This window comes from Dromiciops gliroides, chromosome 3 (assembly GCF_019393635.1).
Source record: "Dromiciops gliroides isolate mDroGli1 chromosome 3, mDroGli1.pri, whole genome shotgun sequence".
NCBI lineage: Eukaryota > Metazoa > Chordata > Mammalia > Microbiotheria > Microbiotheriidae > Dromiciops > Dromiciops gliroides.
In genome coordinates, this window is record NC_057863.1 from 335,690,029 (window position 1) to 335,706,232 (window position 16,204).

General features: G+C 41.0%; 1 protein-coding gene across 3 annotated transcripts in view; it reads right to left on the reverse strand.

The window, feature by feature from the left end:
• The window catches only part of MYLK (myosin light chain kinase), a 330,035-nt gene that overhangs the window by 12,418 nt on the left and 301,413 nt on the right, over nucleotides 1-16,204 (reverse strand). For all 3 annotated transcript variants that reach the window (XM_043996303.1, XM_043996302.1, XM_043996301.1), the window contains exons 28-29: nucleotides 14,014-14,166; nucleotides 10,903-11,026 (exon numbers count right to left, since the gene is read on the reverse strand). In XM_043996303.1, the coding sequence (XP_043852238.1) occupies nucleotides 10,903-11,026; nucleotides 14,014-14,166 (277 nt within the window). The remainder of the gene's footprint in view (nucleotides 1-10,902; nucleotides 11,027-14,013; nucleotides 14,167-16,204) is intronic.

Here is a 16,204-nt window from a genome sequence, read left to right on the forward strand (position 1 = left end):
CAATATCCATGAACACTCCAGGAGACAACACCATTTCCTAATTGCTATCTGCATGGACTTTGGCATCCCTGGACACTCAAGCGCGTGGTGTCCGGTTGCTTGATTGATTGTATCACACTGCTAGTCTGTAGACCCTGCTGCCACAACCTGTGACCTGGGAGATTTGGGAGGATGGAGTCACTAATAAATGTTTATTGACTGGCTGACTGATTATGAACGGGACTAGGAATGTTAGGACAGGAAGCAGATTTGGGGGAGGAAGATGGTTGTAGCCTTCCAGAAAGGGACCGTCTTTTAGAAGCAAGCTGCTGGTCAGACCTAGACAGATCACTAGGTTGCCATTTTCTTGGCGTTTAGGGAGAAGCTAGTAATGTGCTATTATCCTCTAAAGGGATAACGCTCTCCTCGACTTTGTGTCCCTCTAGGAAATGCTACCTTGAGCAATACTGCCATACACAAAACAAGATGCTCAGAAGAAATTCTTACTGGAATGAAACAGCTACGGGTGGAGTGGGGGGAGCTGGGGGGTGCCTAGCTAGAGTGCTGGGCCTGACGGCTCCTCTTCCTGAGTTCAAATGTGGCCTCAGACACTTAGCAGCTCTGTGACCCTGGACAAATCACTTAACCCTGTTTGCCTCAGTTTTTCATCTGTAAAATGAGCTGGAGGAGGAAATGGCAAACCGCTCTAGTATCTTTGCTAAGTAAACCCCAAATAGAAGAAAGGCAAGGAGTTGGACATGACTGTAATGACTGAACAAAAGTCTTTTACTCTCCTCTGGCCAGACCACATCGTGAGGTTTTCAAGGATTCTTATTTTTGAGGACTTTCCAATCCTCTCTAATCTCTGAAACAAGGGAAAATAGAGCAGCCTTTGGCAAACATTTACTAAGCACCTACTGTGTTCCAGGGCTTGTGCTAAGCACTGGGGATATAAGGAATGGCAAAAGACAAATCTCTGCTCTCAAGGAGGTCACAGTCTAATGGGAAAGACAACTTATATACAAACAAGCTATTTACAGGACAAAATTGGAGATAATTAACAGAGGGAAGGAATTAAGGGGGATCAAGATAGGCTTCTTGTCAAAGGAAGGACTTAACTGAAACTTGAAGGAAGCCAGAAGGTGGAGATGAGGAGGGAGAAACATTCCAGGCATGGAAAACAGCCAGTGAAAATGCCCAGAGTGGAAAGATGGAGTGCCTTGAGCAAAGAAGAGGAAGGAGGCCGATGTCACTTGATTGCAGAGTATGTGAAAGTGGAAGTGTAAGTAAGAAGACTAGAAAGGTGGGAGGGGGGCTGCTAGGTGGCGCAGTGGATAAAGCGCTGGTCCTGGATTCAGGAGGACCTGAGTTCAAGTCTGGCCTCAGACACTTGACACTAGCTGTGTGACCCTGGGCAAGTCACTTAACACTCAATGCCCTGCAAAAAAAAAGTGAATGACAAAGAAAGGTGGGAGGAGGGAGAGCAGGTCATGAAGGGCTTTGGATGCTAAGAAGAGGGTTTTAAATTTGATTGTGGAGATGATAAAAAGTGACTTGTGTGAGGAGGTGACATGGTCAGACCTGCATGTTAGTAAAATCACTTTGACAAGGGAGTGGAGGATAGACAGGAGTGGGGAGAGACTTGTGGCAGGTAGACCAATGGTCAAGGCTCGAGGTGAAGAGGACCTGTGCCAGGGTGGTGGGAATGTCAGAGGAGAGAAGATGTTATGAAGGTACAATTGACAGGCCTTGGAAACAAATTGGATATAGGGGATGAGACTGAGAAGTCAAGGATGACATCTAGATTTCAAGCCTGGGTGATGGGGAGGAATATGGTACCCTAAAGAAAATAGCAAAATCAGGAAGAGGGAAGGGTTGGGTAGGGGAAAAAATGAATTCAATGTTGTATGTGTTGAGTTTAACATGTTTATGGGACATCCAGTTTGAGGTGTCCAAAAGGCAGCTGAAGATGTGAATCTGATGGTCAGCAGAGAGGTTGGGGCTGGATAAGGAGATTTGGGAATCATCAGCATATAGATGATAATTGAATACATCAGAGGTGATGGGATCACTGAGTGAAATGGCATAGAGGAAGGAGAGGCCGGTGGGATACTCATGCTTAGTGGGAGTAACCTGGATGAAGATCCAGCAAAGGAGACCAAGAAGGAACAGTCAGATATATAGGAGGAGAAGCAGGAAAGAATGGTGTCATGAAAACCTAGGGAGAAGTGTGTATCCAAGAGAAGAGCAACAGTGTTAATGGATGTAGAGAAGGCAGGCAAGATGAAGATTAAGATAATGCCATTGGGTTTGATGATGAAAAGAAGACTGGGGAGCAGTTTCAATTGAATGATGAGTTGGAAGCCAGAATGTAGAGTTATGAAGAGAGTGAGAGGAAAGGAAGTGGAGGCATCCATTGTAGGCTGACTACCTTCTCAGAGTTTGGGCACAAAAGGGAGGAGAAATATGAAATGATATTTAGCAGAGATAGATGGATCAAGGGAGGTTTTTTTGGAAGATGGAGAGGAATGTCTGTTGGCAGTAGAGAAGGGAATGATTGAAGATAGAGAAGAGGGATGATAGAGGAAGGAATCTGCTAGAGAAGTCGAGATGGAATGGGGTAAATTGTGCTTGGAGAAGGGCATGCCTTGGCAAGGAGAAAGGCTGCCTCATTACATGAGATGGGAGTGAAGGAAGAGACCATGGCAGAAGGCATCTGGGTACATGAGGTGAGGAGGGGAAAAGAGAGAGTTCTTGGCCAATGGCCTTAAATCGAGGCCTCGTTACTACCTTAGAATCATTCCCATATATACTCATCACTTTCACAGGGAACCCTAGCCTGGCTTCTGTCTTTTATCATAGGAAATCCCCAATTTATAAACAACTTTGCATATAAATGGGAAGTAGGGAAGTCTGAGCCCAGAGCTTTCTTTCAGTTGTGTTCCTAATTCTGACCATGTAGGAAGTGACTGACCTCGTGTTTACCTCTTTTTTTTTTTTTTGGTGGGGCAATGAGAATTAAGTGACTTGCCCAGGATCACACAGCTACTAAGTGTCAAGTGGCTGAGGCTGGATTTGAACTCAGGTCCTTCTGACTCCAGGGCTGGTGCTTTATCCACTGTACCACCTAGCTGCCCCCTACCTTCTTATTTACAAAAATAGAGTAGTACTTTACTTCTCTTTGTGGCTTCATTTAATTAATTAATTAATTTTTTGGTGGGGCAATGAGGGTTAAGTGATTTACCCAGGGTCACACAGCTACTAAGTATCAAGTGTCTGAGGCTGGATTTGAACTCAGGTCTTCCTGAATCCAGGGCCAGTGCTTTATCCACTGTGCCACCTAGATGCCCCCACTTCATTCAAATTTTTAATGAAATATATGGTATACAAGCACTCACTAGGAGGATGACAAAAATACAAGATTAAAAAAATGATATTGTTTCAAATTAAAACATTATTAAGCATTAAAAATCAAAGACCCCATACTTGGAAGGAAAATCTGCATTAAATGAAGATATTCGGGGTCAGCTAGGTAGTGCAGTGGAAAAAGCACTGGCCCTGGATTCAGGAGGACCTGAGTTCAAATCCAGCCTCAGACACTTGACACTTATTAGCTGTGTGACCCTGGGTACGTCACTTAGCCCTCATTGCCCTGCAAAACAAAACAAAACAAAAATGAAGATATTCATCATTCAGCTAGTCATCTCTTCTTCCTACAGGGACAGCCAGAATACTTTTTTATATGGCTTACATTAAAACTCAGTTATTGTCTATCTGATTTTGCAAAAAGAAGAAAGGTCATTCCTCTGGCTTAAACTAAAAGCTTATTAAAAATTTTTCCCCTAATCTTCATTCCCCACCCCCACACATTTCTTTTCTGTTTTTTGAAATGAAACACTAATTTCATTTTTACTGACCAAGAACCTTTTTACATTTTTTGGAAACAAACAAAAATTTCTAGTGGCTCCCAATTCCTGTTCGGGGACATTTGACAAAAGCTCTTTATTGCTTTTGACCCTTAGTTCAGGTTGGACCTTTGTTCCCAAGCCAAGAACTGACTACCTGACTCTGGACTGTATCCATGGAAACTCTGTCACCACTGATGATAAGGTACCATGGTTTGACAGAATCCTTGAAACCAAGGGGTCAAAAAGCATTTTCTTTGTATGCCTCAATAGCCTACCATTTCTTTTGAGAAGAGGATAGCATATTCCTATTGTAGCTAAGGCCAGTTCAAGCTCTATAGTATCTAAGTGTTTTGTCATCAAAGAGAAGAATATACCATACTGGGTCTTTTCTATAGTTTTTGCTCAATAATATTTATGTCTTGGGAATTTCTAGAGAACAGAAACAAGGTTTCCAATTAGGCCTCTAATTACCCTTCTTTTCTCTGTCCAATCACTTTTATAGTATCTTCCCTTTTCCTGGTAAGATGAAAAAACTTCACAAAATTGTAGACATACTCAGAAGGGGCCTCAGAAGTTATCAGGCTCTACAAAGCCTCAAAAGTCAAAGCCAAAGGTGAGTTTTTAAGTCCTGGGAGAATCTGTTCCTGGGACTCTTGAACTATTTCTAACTAAAAATATTTTTCTTTTTTTTCTTCTTAGATTTTTATTGATCTTTTATTTTTACATCACCTACATTTCTCCCTGTACATTTTCCCTTTCTGATTCTAGACAGCTATCCTTTTATAACAAAAATTTGTTTTAAATATTTAAATTAAAACATAAATATTTGTTTTAAAAAGAAATGCTCCAAACTGAATACAAAACTTAACTTGTGGTCTGACTGGGGCAGAGTAAAATAGCACTATCTCCTCCTTGACTTGTACTCCTCAGCCATTTTTTTTCTTGAGTCGAATAAACCAGGACAAGTGAGACACTTTATTTCTATTTAAGGATACCCTCTCTTCTACAGATATGAAGTGTTATCATCTCTTATGCAGTGCAGAGAACTGCCACATTGCTGGTGGCCTGAAATATCTGTCTCCTCTCTGTGCTTCCTGTCTCTGTGTTGGATCCTCTGAATGTTTCTCACAGAGCAGAGGGTGGTATATGCACTCCAATCCCCATAGAAAAATGGTTATCAGTGTTGGTTAGGTACAACTGAAATCATGGGGCAGCGAGATGGTAGTGTGGATAGAGGGCAGAGGTCCTGGAGTTAGGACGAGTTTAACCTGAGTTTAAATTCAACCTCAGACACTATCTGTATGACCATGGGCAAGTCACTTAATCCCAATTGCCTCAGTTTCCTCATCTGTAAAAATGAGCCAGAGAAGAAAATGGCAAAATCACTCTACTATCTTCACCAAGAAAACCCCTTGACCCCATGGTTATGAAGAGTCAGACATGACTGAAATGAATGAACAACAATAACAACAAGAATAACTGACATCATACTATTAGCAAAATTACTGTACGTTAGCTCCATTATGGGAAAAACAGGATTTTTGTAGGCTAAATCATTAGAATCTGGAGCTAAAGTAATACCTGATCTGATCCAACCCCCTTATTTAACATGGAAACTGGGGCCAATAAATGCTAAGTGACTTGTTCGTGATCACTCAGTTGGTCAGTGGCCGAGCTGGCATAAGAACTCAGGTCTTCCAACCTCCAGTCCACTTTTCTTTTTACATCACACTGTTTCTATGGACATTCTAAAATGTCTTAGAGCCATTTTAAGCTCTCAAAGCTGAAATGTTGAAATTCTCAGTATTGTGTAAGGGAAGATTACACTTCATATCTGTAGAAGAAGAGACATTATCCTTAAATACCCTCTGGGTGATAATGGCTAAGTCATGTACAGACAGTTTTAAGCTTTGAGAGCTTAAAATGTAACTAAGACTTCTGGGACACCCTATACCACAGCATTTCAAGTGATGGACTTTCAAACAAACTTTTGAGATACAGCCTACTTCTTTTGTAGTGCTAGAAAATCTAGTTGATGACATGATACATTCACTTTAGAAAGGGAAAGTGTAAGATCATAAAAGCATTTAAGAGGATTAAATGCATAAAAATTATGCATTCCTATGTCAATGGCTATGTCAATGTCAATGTCAATGTCTATACCTAAGTCTATGGCATCCATATGAATGTAAATAGCACTTCCTGGTCTTCTACAAAAGCTCTATGTAGTCTTTACCCTGGATTCTTATTTCTTCTTTATCCACCTCTTCAAGTTTAAGATTAGCCTTTGTCCAGTTATAGATGGTTCTGATACCAATTAAACCACTCAGGTGCAATCAATCTAGCAGCTAAATTAATTTCACTGACAGAATGATTGCTAAATCTCATGGCCCTTTCTCAATCCTCATCATTTTGGACTTCTTTTTAGCCATGCAACTATTAACCAACCCCTCCTGGATGGTGATCTCATCTCTAGGTCATTGTGACATTGCTCTCTCCTGGTTCTTTTCCTACCTCAGTATCATCCTTGACTTCTCACTCATATATCCAATGTGTTGCCAGGTTCTGCCCTTTCCACTCTCTCTTTTTTTTTGGGGGGGGGGGACCTTTTTTTGAGGGGGGGCAGGGCAATGAGGGTTAAAGTGACTTGCCCAGGGCCACACAGCTAGTAAGTGTCAAGTGTCTGAGGCTGGATTTGAACTCAAGTCTTCCTGAATTCAGGGCCGGTGCTTTATCCACTGTGCCACCTAGCTGCCCCTTTCCTTTCCACTTTCACAGCATCTTTTCTATCTGTCACCTTCTCCCAACCCCCACAACTGCCATCCCGCTGCAAGCCATCATTACTTCACACCTGGAATATTGCAATAGCCTTCTGGCTGATATACCTGCCTCATGCCTTATCCACCTCAATCCATCCTCCACTCAGCTGCCAAGTGGTCTTCCTTAAAGCTCAAGTGTCACCTAGAGTACTGGGCCTAGAGTCAGGAAGACTCATCTTTAAGAGTTCGAATCTGGCCTCAGACACTTCCTAGCTCTGTGACCCTGGGAAAAATCACTTAACTTTGTTTGCCTCGGTTTTCTCATCTGTCAAATGAGCTGGAGAAAGAAATGGCAAACCACTCTAACATCTTTGCCAAGAAAATCCCAAATGTGGTTGGTTGGTCGATCTGTCTGTCACACCCACATCCATATACAGACTCTGTCTGTCTCTGTCTCTGTCTCTGTCTCTGTCAATAAAGTGCAGTGACTCCCAATTACCTCCCGGATCAAATATAAAAATCTTCTGTTTGGCTTTTATATTCCTTTACAACCTGGCCCCTTCTCACTTTCCCAGTCTTCCTTGACTTTCTTCCCTTCCATGAACCACTATCATTCCAGATGGGTGAAGACTGGGTTTTTGTCTTTCTTTGTATCCCTAGCACTTTGCATAATGCCTGTGGCACAGGTTAGGTGCTAAATAAAAGCCTGTAGACCAAATGATTGACTTTCTCTTAATTTATATTATCTTCATCAGAACACATTCAGGTGATTCTCCCATTGATTCCTTTTTTTCAGAGCTTCCCTAATGCTTTAAATAACACTGGCTACCAACTTCCCTGGATGAAAAAAAAATAATAATGATAAGGGTAGCAATAAAAGTAACAAGAACCCCAGGACTTGTTGAGTCAATTTAATGGTTTCAGAATACTCTGACATCTAGTACCTTGTTTCATCTTCACAGCCAGGCAGAGAGGATAGGTATTATAAATCCCATCTTTCATATGGGGGAAACAAGGGAGCATAAAAAGCTAATTAACCTGCCAAATGTTCGCAGGATCACGGATGTAGAATGGGAAGGAAACTTAAAGGCTGTGGAATTCACTCTCCTCTTCACCTTCTATTTTTCCAGATGAAGAAACTGAGGCACAGAAAGTGACTTACTTAGGATCAAACACCTGGTAAGTTATCTGGGGAAGGATTCAAATCCAAGTCTTTCTGGGTGTTCCCCCACTATAGAGTGCTCCCTCTCTTTTTCTATGCTAATTAATGAAAAAACTAGAACAGCATCATAGGATTTCAGATATAGAGCTGGAAAGACCCTTAAAGATCCTTCAGTCCAAACTTCTTACTTTTAAATATGAGGAAATCAAGGCCCATGGTGGTTAAGTGACTTTCCTGAGATTACACAAGGGATAAGTAGCAGAGCTGAGATTCGAACCGAAGTCCTCTGACTCCATAATCAATTCTCAGTCCACTGTCCCCAACTGACCAGAATCTTGGTTTTCTACAATTTGTCTAGGGAGCTGTCTATAAACCTCTGTCACCAAATGCACATGTGTGATTCCTTGAAAAATGGAAAAACCCCACAGTCCTTTATCTACTTGCCCCTGCCTTCCCTAAATCATTTTCTAAGCGGTTATGTTCATTTGGGCCATTGCCCTAGCTTTTTTTTTTTTTTTTTTTTTTTGGTGGGGCAGTGGGGGTTAAGTAACTTGCCCATGGTCACACAGCTAGTAAGTTCCAAGTGTCTGAGGCTGGATTTGAACTCAGGTCCTCCTGACTCCAGGGCCGGTGCTCTATCCACTGTGCCACCTAGCTGCCCCAGTCATATAATTTTTCAACCAAAAAGTGATGTCTTTGGTGATATAATAATCTCCCTTCATGGAAAATTGTTGCTATTTTCAGTAGTTTTTTCAGTCTTGTCTAATTCTTCTTGACCCCATTTGGGGTTTTCTTGGCAGAGATACTGGAGTGGTTTGCTATTTCCTTCTCCAGCTCATCTTACAGATGAGGAAACTAAAGCAAAGAGGGTTGTGTGATTTATCTAAGGACACTCAGGTAATAAGTGTCTGAGGCCAGATTTGAAGATGAATTTTCCTGATTCCAGGCCCAGTGCTTTATCCACTGTGCCACCAAGGTGCCTGTGGAATACCCATGCTTATGGCAAACTACTGACAGAAAATCACAGTTAAGCCTCTTTTTCTGTCTCCCCTGTATCATTGTCTAATTTCTCATCATTTCCCCAGTTCAGGCACCTTGCTCCAGTCATGCAAACCTGCTGAGTAGGAAATTATTTTGGCTTCTGAGCCCTCTTTTCCCCCACCTGGATTGCTCTTTTCTGTCCTCTCCCTTAATCCATGTTCTTTTTCCACATAACCAACTGTAATCACTGTTCATTTCAGAATCTATGCCCCTCAACACTCCCAAATATAGTTATGGAGAGCTGTATGGAGCAATAATGTTTATTATTCTTTGTGTCATGTCCATTCCACAGGACTATAAACTTAACTTCCTTGCATTAACCATGTGTTCTCCTTGGGTTGGGGGCTCCTAAAAGGAAGGGAAATCTGTCTCTCCTCTCTCTCCAATCTCTCTCTCTATTAGACTGGAAGTTTCCTAAAAGTAGAAATCATAAGCCCATGTAGAGGAACAAACACTGGATATGGAATAAAGAGATCAGGGTTTCTAGTTCTCCTTCTGCCATTCATTAACTACGTGAATTTGAACATACAAGTCATATCATCTGTCTACTCTGCATCTTCCTCATCTGTTAAAAAAATGATGTTGGATAGAGTACCAGGCCTGGAGCCAGGAAGACTCATCTTCGTCAGTTCAAATTTGGCCTCAGACCAAAGTAACCCTAGAAAAGTCACTTAACCCTGTGTGTCCCTGTTTCCTCATCTATAAAATGAGATGAAGGAAATGACAAACCACTCCAGTATCTCTGCCAAGAAACCCCCAAATGGGGGTCACAAAGAGTCAGTCCTGACTAAAATGACTCAACAAACAACAATGCCCTTGTAGCCCTAATGTTCGACGATTGATTACATGGCATCTTCCATATTTTCTCTGCTGTACTGAGTTCTCTGTAGTGGGAGCTTGTGTGAATGTGTCACATTAATATCTTGTTCTGATCAACCAAGCCAACAGAATCCAAGATAACAGTGAACAAGATGAGTTTTTAAAAAATTAAACCAAACAGGGACAGCTAGGTGGCGTAGTGGATAGAGCACCGGCCCTGGAGTCAGAAGGACCTGAGTTCAAATCCGGCCTCAGACACTTAACACTTACTACCTGTGTGACCCTGGGCAAGTCACTTAACCCCAACTGCCTCACTAAAAAAAAAAAAAAAATTAAACCAAACAAATCAATATATATTTGCTGATTAACACACCCACAAGACACTGTTCTATACACCAGTAGCTGACTCCCTTAAACAGCAGTGTGTTGAAGCCAGCTCATACTGGTGCTCAAGAGCCGACTGTTAAATTTTCAGGATGAGCATTTATACCTCAGAAAATGGCTTTTGATTTACTGTTTAGTTGATTGTCTAGACTTTAAAATGAGATGCAGAAAATGTTAATAATGCACATTAAATTAAAAATGTGTTATTCATAATTTCCCCCCAGAAATCCTGTTGTTAAACATTTACCATCACACCACTGATGCTAAGCCCCTGTTAGTGGGGTATGTATTCTTCAAACTTTCTCTAGGATGTGTAGAGGCTGCATTGAGACCTTTGCAATCTTTTGTTGAGGTCTCAGACACTGTGTGACCCTAGGCAAGTCACTTAACCCTGCTTGCCTCAGTTCCCTTATCCCTAAAATGAGCTGTAGAAGGAAATGGCAAGACCAATCTAATTTCTTTGCCAAGAAAACCCCAAATGAGGACATGAAGAATCAGACATGACCCAAATGACTAAGGAAGAGCAACAACAATCTGATGATGGAAGGGCCCATGGTCTGGGATATTGCTGCCATGGAAAAGAGTTAGTTGACCCATAGGAGGACTGAGACCACTGGTTTAGCCTCATTCACATCATAGAGCTGGAAGGAACCTCAAGAGATCATTTAGTTCAAACCCTTCATTTCACTGATGAGAAAACTTGGCCCTGATAGCTATCTGTCACCCGAGCTCTCTGATCATATAGAACATTTCAGACGTGTAAGGCTTCCCTGGAAATACAGGAATCACGAGGAGAGCTGGGGACTATGATCTGTGGCCACAAGCCTGTTCACAATGATTTCAACATTACCTGCCATTTTCTTCTTGCCATGTACTTCTTCATCCGATCTTTGGACAGCTTCTTGGCTTCCATATTTTTGGTGTCTTTCATTAGCCATGGATGTTGAAGGCATTGGGTGCAGTCCAGGCGGTTCCTATCCCAGACAGATGAGAGAATTAAGGTTAGTGCTAGAAAAGACACTGGAGAACCATCTACTCCAGCATCTTCACGTGATTAATGAAGAAAAGAGAAAGACTGATATGAACAGTATCACCAAGCAGGCCGATCAAAAGAGGTGTACATAGAGCCCAAGTTCTCTAACTCTTGGTACGGTACTCATTCTGCTGAACCAAGTTAGATTTCCAAGACAAGATCTCTTTGCTCAGATCCTTCCATCTCCATTTCAGCTGACTTAAAGAGATGTATGAACTTTGCAGCTACCAATTTCGAATTGGTAAGAGAAAATACATCTGGTGACAAAACTACGTGACTAAAGATAGGGGGGTGCAGTGGCTAGAGTGCTAAGCCTCGGGTTAAGGAAGACCCGAGTTCAAGTCCAGCCTTAGAAACTTATTAACTGGAGGCAGCTAGGTGGCTCAGTGGATAAAGCACCGGCCCTGGATTCAGGAGTTCCTGAGTTCAAATCCGGCCTCAGACACTTGACACTTACTAGCTGTGTGACCTTGGGCAAGTCACTTAAGCCCCATTGCCCTGCCAAAAAAAAAAAAAGAAAAGAAACTTATTAACTGTATGGTCCTGGACAAGTCACTTAACCAATGTCTGTCTCAGTTTTCTGTAAAATGGGGGTAATAATAGCACCTACCTCCCAGGGTTGTTGTGAGGGTTAAATGAGATGATATTTGTAAAGCACCCTGTAATTCTTAAGGTACCATATAAATGTTAGCTGCTATCATCATCATCGAAAGATCTAGAGCCTGAAACTGTGTTCTTAGTTTGAACAGAAAACTAATTTTGACAACTTAAATTCTGAATAATTATGCAGTGTCATAATCACATCTGGGAACACCTGAATAGAGCACATCTGGGACTTTTTCTAGGCCAAGCTGTCTGAGTCTGACATAGGAAGGAATGGGAGGTACCAGAAACTTCTGCCTTTCTGTCTCCATTCCCCTCTCTAAGAAAGGTAAGAGTGAACTATGTAGCTGAAAGGTCTTTAAATCACAGAGCAACATGAACTATTCATGCAAAATACAATTAAGCTTCTGTTATCAGAAAGGTTTAGAGATATCATCTGGTTAATCAAATATTTTCATTAATAGTATTGCCCTTTGTACCACACATGAATTTAGAATATGAGAAAATACCAAACCTAAACTGGATAGACCATCAGTGAATATTTCATGGATACTTTGCTGAAGTGGAAAGTGTTTATTCCCACTTCCAATTTTTTATAGTACTTTGCTTGGACGACAGGTATTGGTGTATGTGCCATTTTACCAGATTAGATTTTTTTATTTTCTAAAAAAATAATATTTTATTTTCCACCCAGTTACATATAAGGGCATTTTTAAACATTCATTTAAACAAATTTGAGTTCCAAATTTTCTCTCTCCTTCCCTCACCTCCCCGCTCCCTGAGACGGTAAACAATTTGATATAGGTTATACATGTTCAATCATGCAAAACATATTTCCATATTATCATGTCCATGTTAGATTTTAAGTTCCTTAAGAGTAGAGATTTCACTCTGTCTTTGCAATCCCAGTGTCTTGTATGCATTAGGAGATAATCTTTGATTATAATACAATATCTTGTTAATTGAAGGGAGGAATGAACTTTGTAATCAATCAATCAATCAACAAGAATATTTAAAGCTCCTACTGTGTATGTGCCAGGCACTGTGTTCATCTCTGAAGTAACAAGCACAAAGAATGAAACAAATTCTACTCACAAGGAGCTTACAGCCAGATCTCCAATTCTATAACACTTAACTGCAGTTATAATAATAGCTCATGTTTTTGTAATATCTTGTCCTGTGGTTTATTAGCTAACATTTACAGATCTTCGTTCCTTCCTTTCTTCCTTCTTATTGAGGTTAAGTGACTTGCCCAGGGTCACATAGCTGGTAAGTGTCTGAGGCTGGATTTGAACTCAGGTCCTCCTGAATCTAAGGCTGGTTCTCTATCTACTGTGCCTCCTCGTTGTCCCTACAGAGCTCTTTAAAGTTGGCAAAGCTCTTTACAAATATGATCTCATTTGATCCTCACAGAAACCCTGGAAGGTGGGTGCTATTATTACCCCCATTTTACAGAAAACTGAGGCAGACATTGATTTAGTTACTTGTCCAGGGTCACAGTGTCTGTGACTAGATTTGAACTTCCATCTTCCTGACTCCAAGTTCAGCACTCTCTCCACTGTGTTATCAGTCTAATTTGTAGTTCACAAAGCACTTTGGTGATAATAACTCTGTCGAGTAAATGGAATAAGTAGTACCCATTTCATTTTACAAATGAAGAAACTGAGGCTCATTGAGTCAAAGACTGCCAACTGTCATATAAGTTAATAGTAGAACTGAAACTCAAACTTTCATCTTTTGATTGATTACAAGCCCAAGGCTGATTCCACTTTACCACAAAGCTGCTCATTACATACCCTGTGGTCCATCAACTTGTTTTTTTTTTTAAATATATTTTGATAAAAACATTTCAATTCAAATGGTTTCCTTTGTAATCCTGTGTATCTTATTTTGTGTATTTAATAGCATGAGAAGGGACCTGCAGGCTTCACTAGATTGCTCAAGGGGACCAGGACTCAACAAAGTTGAGGAAGCTTAGTTGCTTCCATTTTTCACTTCACCATATGTCTAGACTGTACTATACAACACTCCCTGTCTGATGCTGTATACAAGGGTGAGGCTGACCAATGAATGGAAAATGTGTTCTTTCTCCCTTTCCCCCCACTTATTGATAGGTAATCAGGTGATCTCATCCATACTGACAGCCCACCTTTCTCTGTTATGGTAACACTCTGCAACAGTGTGAGCCCACAGGGGAGCTGAAATGGGAGGGTGAAGGCAATAGTTGAGCAGTACAGGGGGGAACCTTCCCCCTTTTCTACCCCATATCTTCCCCCTCCTCCAAAGTGAAAGAAAATAAAAACATTTAAATCTCAAGGGCATTACTTCATGTCCTTCTTCAGTAAGTTGCTGATAAAGTCCTTGGCATCATCAGAAATTTCATCAAATGCTTCATCGTCGAAGTCCCAGGTGGCTGAGGTAACATTTGCTAAGGTTTCATTGTCATTGTCACCCATGAAGGGGGAAAGTCCACTGACCCTGGGGAGAGAGTGAAGGAAAGAGCATAGGTGAGCAGGGGGGAGGTGAGATAGCAGGAGTCAAACCCAGAACAACCAGGACAGCTGTCAACCACAGAGAAGCTGAAAAAAAGGACAGGAGGTGAGAACAAAGATGACATTCATTGGACTGCAATGTGACACCTTGGGAAGCTTCTGAGTGCAGGAGAAGCAGTCTGAAGGGGGGCAGGGCAGGGATGCTCTTTCACTGTATGTTCTGTAACCCAGTAGTAACTAGGGGTGGGCTGGAGCCAGCTTGAACTGGATCGCCGGAGCCAGTTACTGAGAATTTCACACTTCAGAAATGGGCAACTGCTACAAATGAGGACTTGATTTTTTGTTGGGTTGATTGTCTAGGCTTCAGAAAGCGATGGAAAAAATGACAACAATGCAGATTAAACTAAGTAGTATGCCATATGCACCCCCCCCCTTCTCCCTTCCAAGAGCTGATTATTAAACATTTACCAGTACACCCCTGCTAGGAACCCAATAAATGCTAACTGAGGAATCCAACTCTCCTCCACCCCAGACCAATAAATATGACATGTCAGTACAGCTAATGTTCAGAGGGGGAGGCCTCAGAACAGGCTGACTGATGAAAATGGAGCAGAGATGGTATCCTCTAAAACTGTCCTGGAGCTCATAAGAGCCTCAGATGATACCTGAAGACAACTCAACAGCACCAGCTGAGCTTCCATTACTATAGTTACTTATCAGAGGATAGGAGAGTAAATGGATCTAGCTTTGAAGGCATAAGAATCTCTCTCTCTCTCTCTCTCTCTCTCTCTCTCTCTCTCTCTCTCTCACACACACACACACACACACACACCCTATACCTCAATCAGAAGAAAAAATAGACGATTTGCTTTAGTGACTGGTACCACAGTGCATACCCTGTCTGATGTGGTCGCCTTGATTGTTGGCTCTGCTCAACTGATTTTGTTACAAAGAGTCTTTGGAGGAAAATTAAGTGAAGCAATACTGAAAAGGTAGTAAAGATCCAGGGTAACTTCCAACTGGAACCTCAGTGTCCCTGAATAGGGAAATGCCTCCAAATGTCCTAGGATGATCATGACTCCATTTCTGTGAAATGTTTTGCTCCTAGACATCTTAAAATTCACTATGTATTTATCGCTCTATATATCTTTAAAAGCATTTCTGTGAAGCACAATACTAGAAATTAAATTTATTCTATCATTATCCTATTCTGTTTTTACCATTCCATTTTGCCTTTTGGAATCCTTGTTTTATTGGGCTTTAATGTTTTCTTTTCTGTTTTATTATGAACTTAACAATCATCAACAAACTTGAACATTTCAAAGTACAAAGAATCATGTAAAACCGAAATGCTTTTGAACAAGCAAAACCAATGCAGTTAGAATTAGAAGGGACAGAGCTAACTGGGGAAATTTTTTCTATAATATTTCTGTAACAAACGTCTATCTAATATCCAGGATATATGGGGAATTGATACAAATATATAAGAATAAGAGTGTATAGCCCAAGAGATATGTAGTCAGAGGATATGAACAAATGAAGAACAGTAAGATGTCAATGAGCATGTGAAGAAATGTTCCAAACCACTAATAATAGAAATGTAAATGAAAACTCCGAGGTTCCACTTTATGCCCATCCAATTGGCAAAGATGACAATAACAGAGGGGGACAACTGTGGAGCTTGTATGAGGACAGGACACAAATATACTGTGAGCAGAGTTGTGAACTGAACCAACCATTCTGGAAAACGATATAAAGCTAGGGTGTCACTCTACTATACGTACATACTCAGTTTTATTATTAATAGACTAACTTATTTGTTAGATATATAATCTATTTCCACAAATTATTGTGTGTATTTTGCATTTATGTACACGTGCTGAGAACAGAGATTGTTTAATTTTGTCTTTGTAAACCTAATGCCTGGCACGGTGACTGGTACATAAGAGTCCTTTAATAAATTGTTTCTGAATTAAGCTGAATTGAATTACAGCCAACTTGCTATTACCCATATCATATAAAAG